This window comes from Delphinus delphis, chromosome 20 (genome assembly GCF_949987515.2).
Source record: "Delphinus delphis chromosome 20, mDelDel1.2, whole genome shotgun sequence".
In the NCBI taxonomy this organism is placed as follows: Eukaryota; Metazoa; Chordata; class Mammalia; order Artiodactyla; family Delphinidae; genus Delphinus; species Delphinus delphis.
In genome coordinates, this window is record NC_082702.1 from 1,150,598 (window position 1) to 1,164,951 (window position 14,354).

A 14,354-nucleotide genomic window follows, 5' to 3' on the forward strand; every position below is an offset into this window, starting at 1 on the left:
TTGCAGTGCGTGGGCTTCTCTCTAGTTGTGGTCCGCAAGCTCTAGAGCATGCAGGCTTAATTGCCCCAGTGCATGTGGGATCTTAGTTCCCCAACCAGGGATCGAACCCATGTCCCTTGCATTGGAAGGCAGATTCTTAACCACTGGACCACCAGGAAAGTCCCCAAATTTGCAAAAATTAAGAAATATTTTTCCGGAATTGAAAACAATTATTCCATAAAGCAAAAGAATCACTTATGTTATTCAAGGAGTAAAACGGGTAAAATTCCAATATATCTTTGTTATTTCACTGTCCTATTTGTGAAAAGGAAATAGCCCTAACTCATAAAGGAAAACAGCCTAAATGATATGAGCACACACTTTACCAAAGACATACAGATAGCATATACACATCCGAAAAAATGCTCATCATGAATCCTTAAGGAAATCCAATTAAACCAACACTGAGATAGCATGACAAACTTATTAAAAGGGCTAAAATTGGGGACTTCCCTGGTGGCAGAGTGGATAAGACTCTGCATTCCCAATGCAGGGGGCCCAGGTTCGATCCCTAGTCAGGGAACTAGATCCCACATGCATGCCACAACTAAGAGTTCACATGCCACAACTAAGGCGCCTACCTGGCACAACTAAGACCTGGCACAACCAAATAAATAAATAAATATTTTTTAAAAAGGACGGCTGGGCTTCCCTGGTGGCGCAGTGGTTGAGAGTCTGCCTGCCGATACAGGGGACGTGGGTTCATGCCCTGGTCCGGGACGATCCCACATGCCGCGGAGCGGCTGGGCCCATGAATCATGGTGGCTGAGCCTGCGCATCCGGAGCCTGTGCTCCACAACGGGAGAGACCAGAACAGTGAGAGGCCCGCGTACCACAAAAATAATAATAATAATAATAAATAAATAAATAAAAATAAATTTTAAAAGGAGGGCTAAAATTAAAATAATTAAACAAATCAGGATTCACTAGGATGTGAGGAAATGGAACCCTCATACACTGCTGGTAGGAATGCAAAAAGATAGTCATTTTAGATCAAAATTTGTTTAGTTCCTTCAAAAGTTAAATATTCACCTACCCTATGACTCAGACACTGCACTCAAAGTTATTGAAAAAAGATAAAATATATTCATTTTAAGAAATGTACACAAATGTTTGTATCACGTTTATTTTTAAATTGTCAAAAATCTGGAAATAACCCAAATGTCCATAAATAGATGAATGAATAAACAAATAGCGATTTATCCAAATATAAGATTACTCAGCAAAAGAAAAAGGTTAAGTATTCACATAATGTCATTGATGAATCTCAAAGTAGTTATACAACATAAAGTAAACCTGGAAAAGGGGTAAATATTTAATGATTCCCACCATATAAATTCTACAAAATGCAAAGGTATCAATTTTAAGTGAAAGTAAATTGATGATTATTTGGAGGGAGGGAAGGGCAGGGCGAGATTATAAAAGGACATGAGGTAAATATACAGCAATGGATATGGCCATTATAACTATGATTGTAGTTTCACAGGTTCATACCTACAGCAAAACTTATCAAATATTATACTTTAAATTATGTATATAAGAAAATGTATAAAGTTTAATTCAATGTAAATTATACCTTTAAATAAAGCTATAAAAAATGGCTTTACATTTCACAAATCTGTGCATCCCTTTTAAGAAAATAAATTTGGGAATGCTATAATGACCACCATGTCTCTCCTCATGCCCTCTGAGAATCAGTCTTGCCTCAGTGGAAGCCAACATTGGTGAGCAATGAAGGATGTTTCCAACCATGTCAACAGGAATACAGACTGGGCCACAAAGCTACATCCCAGGACTACAGATCTCCATTTTCACTACCTTTGTGTTCCCGCCTCTGCAGTAACGGCCTTAAGGAGAATATCAGTGAGAGACTACAGGAATCCACAAACCTTTACATGGGAGACCAGTGGTCAGCTTCCCTGAGCACACTGGGATGGTGACTGATGCAAACTGTGGGGACCTGCCAGGTTGTAAAGGTAAAACGTCTTTGGCCATAGAAATTGGCAGTGACTTAAATTTGGCAAGAGCCCTGAGCAGATCAGAGAGTATAACAAGCCACACATGCTTTCATATAACTCAAACTTACAGGGGATCTCCTAACTTGTGAACATTTGTACAACACTGAGTTCAGATATATGGCTCCTTTAGTGCCATTATAATCAACAGGACAATCGCACATTTCCTAAAAAGCTAAGGCCTTTACACAGTGTGAACTCTTTGATGTTGAAAGAAAGTAGATTTTTTGCTAAAGGATTTCCCACATTCATTACTATTACAAGGTGTTTCACAAGTGTGAACTTTCTGATGACGGTGAAGTCTGGAGCTGAAGGTGATAGATTTCCCACATTCATTGCACTCATAAGGCCAGTCTCCAGTGTGAACTGTCTGATGATCATGGAGGCCAGACCTAGCAGTACAAGATTTCCAATGTGCACTGCACTCATAAGGCCTATCTCCTTCGTGAACTCTGATGATAACGGAGGTTTTTGCTATAGGTAAAAGACTTCCTGCATTCATTATACTCATAAGGCGTTTCTCCAGTGTGAACTCTCTGATGATAACAGAGGACAGACCTATCAGTAAAAGACTTCCCACATTCAGTGCACGCATAAGGCCATTTTCCAGGGTGAATACTCTGTTGCTGAGTAAGGATAGAGCTATAGCTAAAAGACTGTGCACATTCACTGCACATGTATCATTTTTCTCCAATGTGACCTTTTTTGGGATAAACGAGCAAAGATTTGCAGCTAAAGGATTTTCCACATTTGCTGTACTCGTACTGCCTTGCCCCAGTATGAACTCTTTCATGTTGACTGAGGGTTGAACTCCACTTAAAAGATTTGCCACATTCACCACACATGTAAAGCCCTTCTATAGTGTGGACTTTCTGATGCACAACATACAAGCATTTGAACCTGAATGCTTTCCCACAGTCCTGGCACACAAAACACTGTCTACCAGTGTGGACACCCTGGTCCTGATCAAGTGTGTTTTGGGGGTTGAAGGCTTTCTTGCATTCTCCCCGTGTATAATGAATTTTTCTTCTTCGACAAGTCACCCCACACTGAGAGATTTTTTTTGGCTTCTCCCGGGAGTGAGTGGCCTGTTGCTGGAGGTGTCCTGACAAGACTAGGAAGTCCTTCCCAAGCTCCCTGCAGGTAAAAACCTTCCATGACTCCTGGAAATTGCAACTCTTCACAAGTGAAACCTTGTCTACACTGCCTAAGAAGGGTTTTTCTCCCATGTGCTGCTTCTGGTGTTGTTTGCTTGCCCTGAAATAAAAACATTTTTCACATGCCCCACACCTCGAGTTTCTAGCTGTGTTGTGTTCCCTGCTGCTCAGCCAACTGGAAAATGACTCTCAAGACTGGACCACAGGGCTTCCCTGGTGGCACAGTTGTTAAGAATCCACCTGTTAATGCAGGGGACATGGGCTCATGCCCTGGTCCGGGAGGATCCCACATGTCACAGAGCAACTGGGCCTGTGTGCCACAACTACTGAGCCTGCACTCTAGAGCCCACGAGCCACAACTACTGAAGCCCATACGCCTAGAACCTGTGCTCCACAATGGGAGAGGCCACCACGGTGAGAAGCCCATGCACCTCAGCTAGAGAAAGACCGTGCACAGCACCTCAGCTAGAGAAAGACCGTGCACAGACCGTGCACAACAACGCAGCCAAAAATAAATAAATAAGTAAATAAATAAATATTTTTTAAAATAAAAAAAAAAAGACTGGACCACACATCTGACAGGGGTGGGTCTTCTGGGAAAATGGAGCTGGACTGGGAGTTCTGGCCTGTGAGATTCCTACAGAAATGCTTTGTTAAAAGGGTACCTCTGCATCCTGTGCTCCACAGCAGCAACCTGAACCCAAAGAAATACTGGTGAAGTATATGTTGACATTATAGGAATGGGGCAAGCCCATCACAAATGTGCATCCGTCACATCTAGGCATGGGTCCAGGGATACTTTTGAAGACAAGCGGGTTGAACTCTGAAGAAATGACTGCTGTGCATTGCTGGGCTCCTAAAGTCACTGAATGGTGGAAACCCTACCAAGGGAAGGACACAAAGACAGTGTATAACAGAAGGAACAGAGGTAGGGTTTACAACTTACTCCTCTGTCATTGACTTCCTACAGAACCATTCCTGTTGGTTGACATGAGGCTGTGTAGAAGAATGTGAATGTATCCATCCCATGAAAATCAACTGTAACAGAGTAGATACTGTTGAAAGTCAATATAAGGATATATGCACACCTCCAAGCACAGCATGTATGGCCTCATGTTGGAGAACACTACAGGGAGACCTGTCAAAGAAATGGTTGAGATGTGGGGTTTAGAGAGATGGAGATTACTGCTGGAAAGAAGCCAGAGCGGAAATGATAACTACTAGAACTGACAAGTTGGCAAAGTATCAACAATGTGGAAGAACAAATGGCAATGGGATGTGGACACAGGCAATGGAAACAAAACACTGGTTGAATGGGACAGATCTCTGGTATGGTCTTACACACAGCCCTGGTGTCACACCCTCACCAACTGCCATTCACCAAGGCCAGGCTCCCTCTGAGCCCACTCTTCCATGACTGGAGTCATCTCTATCCTGTGATGCACAAAGGATTCTCCCCCCAACTACTAGCTGAGCAAGTACCTGGGACACATGATGCAAGTCCTAAGAGAAAAACAGCACAAAAGAATGGCCAGGGGGCTTCCCTGGTGGTGCAGTGGTTGAGAGTCCGCCTGCCGATGCAGGGGACACGGGTTTGTGCCGTGGTCCGGGAAGATCCCACATGCCGCAGAGCGGCTAGGACCGTGAGCCATGGCCGCTGAGCCTGTGCGTCCGGAGCCTGTTCTCCGCAACGGGAGAGGCCACAACAGTGAGAGGCCCGCGTACAGCAAAAAAAAAAAAAAAAAAAAAAAAAAAAAAAGAATGGCCAGCACTGTCCCAGAGCAACTCAGCACAAAAAACGACCAGAGAAAAGAGATCTATGTGAGTGATGCCAGTGAGATGACAGAATAAGAGATACTAGCATTCATTCCCCTTCCAAAAACAATTAGACAGCTATCAATGAATAAAAATAGCCCTGGGGTGGATGTGGGGTACAGCATAAGTGTCCAATTAAGACAAACAGCAACACAGTGGAGCAAAAGAAGGAGAATAACTGCACAGAAAGGATCGCAGGGAAAACTGGCTTAGCAGAGATGGCTGGATGGTTAGGATCAAAGTACGTAAGTGAGAGCTACTTGTGTCAGCCACTGGGCTTGTGCCATCATGGTCCCTAGTGGCCTGCTCTGTGGAGGACCCTTGCAGGCTTTGTCACTGACAACAAAGAACCCCTCCGATAGCAGCAGACTCCCCAGTTTTCACATTAGAGGATCCTGTAGAGTTCATCAGCATGGATTCCAAAGGAAATCTCCTTAGCCATAACATCCTCAATGGGAGAAAAGGAGATCAGTGGATTCCCAGCAGTCTTTGTCACCAAAGACTCCAAAAGCCATTGCCACCACTGCATACTACTGCTGCCATGGTCACTGAGGACCCCTACAGTCTTCACCACTCTGATCTCAGCTGACAGATCTGCACAGAGACTATATTCCCAGGGTCTTCACTGGAGTCAACACCACAATACCCCACCCAGCCAGCACCCTTGCATTCACATGAAGGTGAAGCTATTTCTCTAACCAAAATTTACCCCAAAATGTTGAAAGAAATGACTGATTCACCACACATACACACATCAACACAAGGATAAAAGAAACATGAAAAACAAGGAAACATGATACCATCAAAGGGACATAATAATTTTCCAGTAGCCAACCTCAAAGAAATGGAGATCTACGAACCACCAAAGGATTCAAAATAAATGTTTTAAGGAAGCTCAGTGAGGCGGCTTCCCTGGTGGTGCAGTGGTTTAGAATCCACCTGCCAATGCATGGGACACGGGTTCAAGCCCCGGCCCAAGAAGATGCTACACTCCATGGAGCAACAAAGCCCGTGCACCACAACTACTGTGCCTGTGCTCTAGAGTCCATGAGCCACAACTACTGCAGCCTACACGCCTAGAGCTCGTGCTCCGCAACAAAAGCCACTGCAATGAGAAGCCCGCGCACTGCAATGAAGAGTAGCCCCCACTTGCTGCAACTACAGAAAGCCCGTGTGCAGAAACGAAGACCCAATGCAGCCAAAAATAAATAAAATAACTTTTAAAAAAAGGAAGCTCAGTGAGCTACAAGAGAACACAGATAGATAACTCAACATGATAAGGAAAATGATACAGGAAAAAAACAAGAAGTTCAGAGAGACAGGAATCATAAAAAAGAATCAAACAGAAATTCTGAAGTTGAAGAATACAACAAATGAAAAGAAAAATGCAACAGAGTATCAACAACACACTTGGTCAAGCAGTGGAAAGAATATGTGAACTCAAACACAGGTCATTTATCATCCAGCCAGAGGGGGGAAGAAAGTGAAGTCAGCATAGGTAAACTATGGAATACCATCAAGCAAAACAATATTTGCATTACTGGAGTCCCAGGAGAAGGAGAGATAGAAAGAAAAAGTGTCAGAAAGTTTGAAGAAATAATGTCTGACTTCCCAAGTCTGGGAAGAGATGTGAACACCCAATTCATGATGCTCATAGGTCCATGTACAGATTCATTCCAAAGAGGATATTACCAAGACACATTATAAACAAAACTGTCAGTAAACAAGCAAAAAAACCCAAACAGAATTTTGAAAGCACGAAGAGAAAAGAAACTTCTTCACACAGGGAACCCTCATAAGGCTATCAGTAGATTTTTCAGCAGAAATCTTGCAACCTAGGAGAGAGTGGGATGATATACAGTTGGTTCTCTGAATCTGTGAATTCTAAACCTGCAGATAGAGAGGGTTCACTCTGTTCACTGTACTATGTCATTTTATATAAGGGACTTGAGCATCTACAGATTTTGGTATCCACACGGGCTCCTGGAACAAATATCCTGTAGATACTGTATTCAAAACACTGAAGAAAAAAACTGTCAAACAAGAATATTTTACCTAGCAAAGCTGTCCTGCACAATTAAAGAAAGACTTTAGACAAACAAAAGCTGAGGGAGTTCATTGACACTCAGCCTGACTTCTAAGAAATGCCAAAGGGAGAAGAGACTACTTAGTCCTGGGCCTTGCACATTTTTCTTTCTCTCCATCTGAACTCAAGGCCTCTGTTGCAACCATGCTCCACCAGATCACTGGTCAGGCCAAGAAGCATCCTAGCTTGATCCCCCTCTTTGTATTTATTACAGTGGGAGGTACTGGAGCAGCATTGTATGTCTTGCACCTGGAATTGTTCAATCCAAATGTTAGCTGGGACAGAAAGAATAACCCAGGGAGTTCCCTGGCAGTCCAGTGGTTAGGACTTGGCATTTTCACTTCTGTGGCTGGGGTTCAATCCCTGGTCTAGGAACTAAGATCCCACAAGCCGCCCAGCGTGGCCAATGAGGAAAAAAAGAAAGAATAACCCAGAACCCTGGAACAAACTGGGTCCCAATGATCAATACAAGTTCCACTCAGTGAATGTCGATTACAGCAAACTGAAGAAAGAAGTTCCAGATTTCTAAATGAAATGTTTCACTATAATGCTTCTTAGAATGAAGGTCTTCCAGAAGCCATCTGCACAATTTTCCACTTAACCAGGAAATATTTCCCCTCTAAATGCATGAAATCACATTGTTGTTTTGTGTTGGGGTTTACAGTGATTAATAAATATCTGAAACTTGAAAAAAAAAAGCCAAAGGGAGTTCTTCAGGCAGAAATGAAAGGATAATAAATAGAAACATGAAAACATAGGAAAATATAAAACTCACTGGTAAAACTGAGTATGTAGTAAAATTCAGATTACTATAATACTGTGTTGGTGGTGTTTAAATCACTCAAGTATAAAAGTTAAAAACAAAAGGATTAAAAAAAGGGATTAGAATAATTACAGCCACAATAATTTGTTAATGGATACACAATATAAGAATATGTGAACTGTGACATCAAAAACATAAAATGTGGTGGTGGCAGGGAGAGTAAATTCTGAATGGTGTCAGGAAAACTGGATATCCACAGGTAAAAAAAAAAATGAAACTGGACCCCTGTCTTATACCACTTATAAAAACTAACTTGAAATAGATTAAAGACTTAAATGTAAGACCTAAAAACGTAAAATCCCTTAAAGACAACCTAAGGAAAAAGTTCTGTGAAATTAGTCCTAGTGATGATTTTTCTGGATATCACCAAAGCACAGGCAATGAAAGCAAAAATAAACAACTAGGACTACACCAAATGAAGATACTTCTGCATAGCAACGCAACAATCAACAACAAAAAGAGGCAATCTACAGAATGGGAGGAAATATTTGCAAGCCATTATCTGATAAGATGTTACCATTCAAAATATACAAGGTATTCAAAAGACTTAATAACAAAAAAATAGAGTTAAAAAATGGGCAACGGACGTGAAGAGAATACATACAAACAGGCCACAGTTATATGAAAAATGCTCTTCACTAATAAGGTAGACTTCATTAGGCTCACTACAACATTATATGCCTCAAATCATTACGTATTAGAGATCAGTACAGCAGATATTAAGCTACAAAAGAAAGGAGAAAGCAGTGTAAACAACCCAGCCCTGGCTATGACAGCAACTACTCAGAAAGCTAGGCAAGGAAGCAGTTCCCATGGTCCATATGTGAGAAGAAGACAACATCCTCTGAAGAAAATGAAGGGAGGAAAGAAAGAGCCTAGTCCAGGTCACTGGGAAGAGTAAGGAGGAAAAAAAAAGAGTAAGGGACTTACTCTTCAGCGAGGATACAAGTGCAGAGTTCTCCAGCATCACTTCGAGGTACAGGCATCTCTGAGCCTCATCAAGGAGGCCCCATTCCTCCCAGGAGAAGTACATGGCAATGTCCTGAAAGGTCACACCACCCTGTCATGATTAGTACAAATGAAACTACGAATATTCTCTGAGAACCCACAATCCAACTCCTCACACATCTCCACAATCATCCTCTTTCAAAGCTCCCCACCTCAAAGGAGATACCAGGCCCTGGTGACACTGATGCCCATGCTCTCCTCAGGGTTCCATTGATTACTGTGCTCAGCAACAAAAGATGGAGGGGCGGGGGGCCGCAGCAGCACATAAATGCCATCTCAGCTCTGGGCCTGCCAAGCAATTCCCTTGGGGCCTTCCAGATTGTGCCTCCAAGACACAAATTTGGGCTCATGTTTCACCCTTAAGGCCCCAACTCCAGGGCCTGTGGACCATCAGCTCACAATTCTCCCCTTGTGCACATCATTGTGTAGACACATCTCTCACATCTTCAGACCCCACAGTTGCACTTCCCCAGCTTTGCCACCTTCCTGCCCCACACCACAGACATCTCCCTGGACTCACCCATGCACTTGGCAAACGGCATCCAGAAGAGTGCTTGAAAATTACTAACATGATTTAGTACAACCCCAATCCTCTGATGCATCCCACAGCCAGGTAAATTCTCAATGTTGCTTTGATGATTGATGTTGCCTGTGATCTTTGTTTCAATATTAACCACCCAGAGCCACATGTGAATCTCAGATATCCATGACCCTCTTCCACTTCCATGCTGCACTTGCTGTCCATTCAGCCACCACAACCTTCTGCTGTCCACCCAAACTTCATTAAAAGCCCAGTCCCACATGCCCGGCACAGTGACTCTCCCAAGCCCATATTCGCCCCAGACCTTATTCACTAGCAAGAATGAAACATCCTACAACCCATCAAAGCTCACCACCAAATCCTGGTGAATTCATACAGTACTGAATTAGCAGGAGCCCTGCCTCAGTGTCATCTTGTCTCAATTACTCCTATGCCTCCTGGACATAGGAGCAGCTATCTCCAGTCCATTCATCCCATGGAAGCCTTGGCTACTTGCTAGATCAACCCACACCATTTCCACTATCACCCCTCTCCCTAATCTCTTTTTGTGAGGTCCAGCAACCCCAATAGTGTCAAGGAAGAAAACTACTCCTTAGTATGCAACCTAGTCCTTCTGACTCTCCAATAGCGTTGTCACTAAAACCTGCATTCCCTTCCTAAACAACATCCACAGCCCCACCCTGGTCTACATAATAGCCACCACTTTTGGAAGTCTCCCTCCTGAAAGCCTTCTCCAGATTTCCAGACCTGTGTGTCCAACTGCCCACTCCACTAACTGTTCTCTGAAACTTTTCAGAGTCTTAACAAGACCAAAACAAAACTTCTGATGTTCCTAAGGAAAATTAACCTACCACCAACTTTTCCATCCCAGTTTGTTGGAGCTTCCATCCTTTCAGCTGATAGGATGAAAAACTCTAGGGTCAACTCTGGCTCCTCGTTTTTCTCCCTCACCTACACCATCCAAAGTCTACTCAGCTCTTTCATTAAAAATGGACCTGGAATCTAACCTTTTCTCCCACCTCCATGGTCATAACTCTGGTCCATCAACACTCATCTGGATTATAGCAGTAACCTCCTCCTGAATTCCCTGCCACCTGCTTTAACCCCATAATCTTTTCTCCACCGTGTAGCCAGGTGGAGCCTTTTAAACCTAAATAAGACCAACTCCTTTCTCTTATACAAATCTCCCATTATCTCCGTAATAGACGCCAAGATTCTCAGGCAGCCACATTACAGGCCTGATTCTTGATTCCCTGCTCTTTGTTCTTAACAGAAAGAATGGAGACCTACTGTACCCTGTTCCCAACTCAGTCACACTGAGCATTTGCTCATGCTGCTATATGTTCCTGAGATAACTCCCACACCATATGTTTACACTGGTTGCCAGAAATAGGAACACCACTATGTTACTGATTGGCCTGCATTGGGGTACTGCCAGGGTCCCCACAGGCAAGAGACAGGAAATCAGCACGGGAAGTGCCTCAAGACACCAAATTTCAGACACTATACCGCTGATGTCAGGACTAGTGAGGGCCTGGGACATGCTCTCTTTCCTTGTGTAAATTCCCTAAGTTCTTTTTTAACCTCCAGAATATGTGGGAAGAGGAAGGAACCATGGCTGGGTTCCATGTGCACAGGACTCCCCCGTATCCCCACCCAGCCCTGGAACCAGGTGACTTCGGATTAATTTACTAACCTCTGTGTTTCAGTCTTCAGAGCTGCCTATTACCAGATCTCTGACCCTGGACAAGGACTCTACTTATCTGTGCCTCACTATTCTCATCACGCACATTCCCGACTGTTCCCTCTCTGAGCAGCTTTTTGGTAAACTTTTAAAACCCTAATATAAGGGCTTCCCTGGCAGTCCCGTGGTTAAGATTCTGTGCTTCCACTGCAGGGGACTTGGTTTCTATCCCTGGTTGGGGAACTAAGATCCCACATGCCGAGTGGTGCGGCCAAAAAATAAATAAATAAATAAAACCCTAATACAGACTGTGTCCCTCTTCCATTCACAACTCTCCATGGCTCCCAAGTCCCTCTGTTTGCCAATCCAGGCGTGACTCCCCCTCACACTCATTGTCCCCTAAAAACAAAGGCTGGACCCCAAGTTTTCAGAAGCCTCCCGGCTCAGTCTTACCTCAAAGCCTTTACACATGCCGGTACCTCCGCCTGTAACCCTCTCCCACGCGCCATCACACTGTCTGTGAGAAATAGGGACCCCCATCTTCCTGGACACCGCGGCCTGGGCTGCGGACTCGTGAGCAGGCGCCCCGCACTCGGGTCTTCCTTGTCTGGTGGGGTGAGGGCGGTGAGGACCCGCAGGACGAGCGTTTACCTGAGGTGGGTCCCTCAGCGCCGCTGCCGCCATCGGACTCTGTGGGCAGAGCGGGGCCGGGAGCAGCAGTCCCTACCTCTACTCAGAGATCTACAGCCTCTGACACGGTAAACAAGTCCGAGGGAAACAAAAGTGGCCTCAACCAGGAAGTAGCCGGTAGTCCAGCCCTGACACGCTTCCTAAGACCGGAAATGCCCCTGTCCTGGTCTTTCATTGGAGCAACACTGCTCTACTTCTGGTGCAGTGTGTTCTGGGCAATGTAGTTCCCATAACTCCACAGGCCGGCGGGAAGGGGCACTCCTCATCCGCCCCCGCGGAGCAAAAGCCCTAGGCACCTCGAGGGACGCTGGGAAAAGGCGTCCAGGCTTCAAGAGTGAAGGGAGGGGCTTCCTTTCCTCTTAAAGGGGCCGAAGGCGGACTGCAGGGGAGTGTTGTCTGCAGTTCTTCAGCACTGTAAAGTATTTAGAGATGTAGGTGGGGAAACTTTCCTCTACCCAATTTTTACCTTTTCAGCTCAAGCTCTGTAACAAAAGGCAATAACAAGAGAAAAACAAACAGGAGTTTATTGACATGTTTATACATACATGAGAGAGACAGGGTTGAGTAACTCAAATAATTGAGTTAGACACAGGAAGATGTGAGGGCTGACATCTGCAGGCAGAAAGAACCGCGGCCTTAGAAAGGGCCGCAAGTTTGGAGAAGGTGCTCCACTGTTACCGCTAATATAAGTAATGTTTGTAAAATTCTTACCTAATAAATAATTTAGGACATTAAAAAAAGAAAAAGAAGTGGCTTAGAATTCAATCTTATATAACACCTTCGACAAAGAACAATACATTTGAGGTGTAACAAAAGAAAGGAAAAAGTACTTGAGTCGCTAGGTATGCCAAATAATGTGGGAAAGTAACGTTGGTTAAGAGCTAATCTTAAAAAAAAGAGACAACAGGCCCCAAATGGAGTCACTTGTGCTAAACGCATGTCAGCATAGCAAGACTTAATATCGAACCTAACTGCAGTTTTAGCTTCTCCTAAGAATGTAATCTTAACCAGTCAGTCTGAATTTCCTGGCCAGCACTAGTGAGGTAATCTGCCGGCTAGACGCTTTTTATCTCCCAAAGGAGAGTGCCCTTCGTGAAATAATCTGTTGACCTTAAAAATAAAACAGTTAGGGGCTTCCCTCGTGGTGCAATGGTTAAGAATCTGCCTGCCAGTGCAGGGGACACGGGTTCAAGCCTTGCTCTGGGAAGACCCCACATGCCACGGAGCAACTAAGCCTGTGCACCACAACTACTGAGCCTGCTCTCTAGAGCCCGTGAGCCACAACTACTGAGCCAACGTGCCACAGCTACTGAAGCCCAGGCGCCTAGAGCCCGTGCTCTGCAACAAGAGAAGCCACCACAATGAGAAGTCCGTGCACCACAGTGAAGAGTAACCCCTGCTCACCGCAACTAGAGAAAGCCAGCACACAGCAACAAAGATCCAACGCAGCCAAAAATAAATTAATTAATTTTAAAAAAATAATAAAATAAAACAGTTATTTTACCAGCAGAAATGGGTTTATTCAGAAATAACAGAGAATTATAAATCGGAACAAGCAAGCAATGACAAAAACCATAGGCAAGTCCAACAAAGGAGAGGGATGTTATTTTACAGAAAAAGGGAGGAAGTCAGGACATTATTTTGAAAGAAAGTCTATTGGAGAAAAGAGAGTTTAGGGTAATGAGTGTTTCTCATTGGTGGAGTTGCTGGGGTACTAGGTTTCTTGTAGTAGATGCGATGTACATCTTTTCCTGTTGGGGCCTGTAACTGATGATTCTTTCCTGTTGATGATTCTTCTGTTGGATTTTATAATTGACAATTCTTCCTGTAGTTGATGTTCAGTGGTACTTCTTGAGAGCTCCCCTTCTGGCCGCTTGACCACATATTAGTGAGGTTTCCCTTTATCAATATTCACAAATTCGTTCTTTATGACCTCCTTGTCTCACCCCCCTCTCTGCCCTTAAAAATCTTTCCTTTTCTGTAGCCCTTTGGAACTCCTTTCTAATCGCTAGATGGGATGGTCCCTGATACACGAATCATTCAATAGAGCCAATTAGATCTTCAAATTTAATCAGATGAATTTTGTTTTTTGCCACTAGTTAGCAAAGTTTGTTATGTAAATTCCTCTTGTGTTGTCTCCAGGCTAATAAGGGTCTAAAGTTGTCTCTTGTGATTAATTTTTGTCCTTTGTAAATTTACGTCCTGCTCTTAGGCAAATAGGAGGAGAACACAGTGCCTTTCTTGCATTAACTGCTTCTTAATTTCCTTTAGTTCAAAATAAATATGCCAAAAAGGCATATTTTTGGGTAAAATGAAAAGGAGGTCATGTTTCAGGGATGGAGTCATATTTTCAAAAAGAAACTAAATAAATGATCAATAGGAATGGGCAAAAGACCTAAATAGACATTTCTCCAAAGGGGGGAAAAAAATTGGGCTGGCCAAAAAATTCGTTCGGTATTTTCTGTACGATGGCTCTGATTGTGCTTAGTTGTCTTT

The 14,354-nt window shown here is 43.7% G+C and overlaps 2 protein-coding genes and 1 pseudogene across 2 annotated transcripts in view; all 3 read right to left on the reverse strand.

The window, feature by feature from the left end:
- The window catches only part of LOC132416545 (zinc finger protein 552-like), a 66,913-nt gene extending 55,083 nt beyond the window's left edge, over nt 1-11,830 (reverse strand). The window contains exon 1 of the mRNA XM_059999939.1: nt 11,820-11,830. The gene's annotated coding sequence lies outside the window, so the exon portion shown is untranslated. The remainder of the gene's footprint in view (nt 1-11,819) is intronic.
- LOC132416932 (zinc finger protein 154-like) lies at nt 2,172-3,621 on the reverse strand (annotated as a pseudogene).
- On the reverse strand, nt 4,008-11,915 carry LOC132416544 (zinc finger protein 671-like). The gene is made up of 3 exons (XM_059999937.1): nt 11,622-11,915; nt 8,866-8,995; nt 4,008-4,249 (listed from the first exon to the last, which is right to left on the reverse strand). Exons 1-3 carry the CDS (start codon nt 11,850-11,852, stop codon nt 4,176-4,178), a joined length of 435 nt encoding a protein of 144 aa, XP_059855920.1. The 5' UTR covers nt 11,853-11,915; the 3' UTR covers nt 4,008-4,175.
- Nucleotides 11,916-14,354: the final 2,439 nt, after the last annotated feature.

Coding starts and splice junctions, on each gene's coding strand:
- LOC132416544 (XM_059999937.1), bottom strand. CDS start 11,852: ATGGCGGCAGCGGCGCTGAGGGACCCACCTCAGGTAAACGCTCGTCCT. Junction 8,996..11,621: donor GCATGTGTAAAGGCTTTGAG/GTAAGACTGAGC, acceptor TAATCATGACAG/GGTGGTGTGACCTTTCAGGA. Junction 4,250..8,865: donor ACTTGTATCCTCGCTGAAGA/GTAAGTCCCTTA, acceptor ACTCTGTTACAG/TTGATTTTCATGGGATGGAT.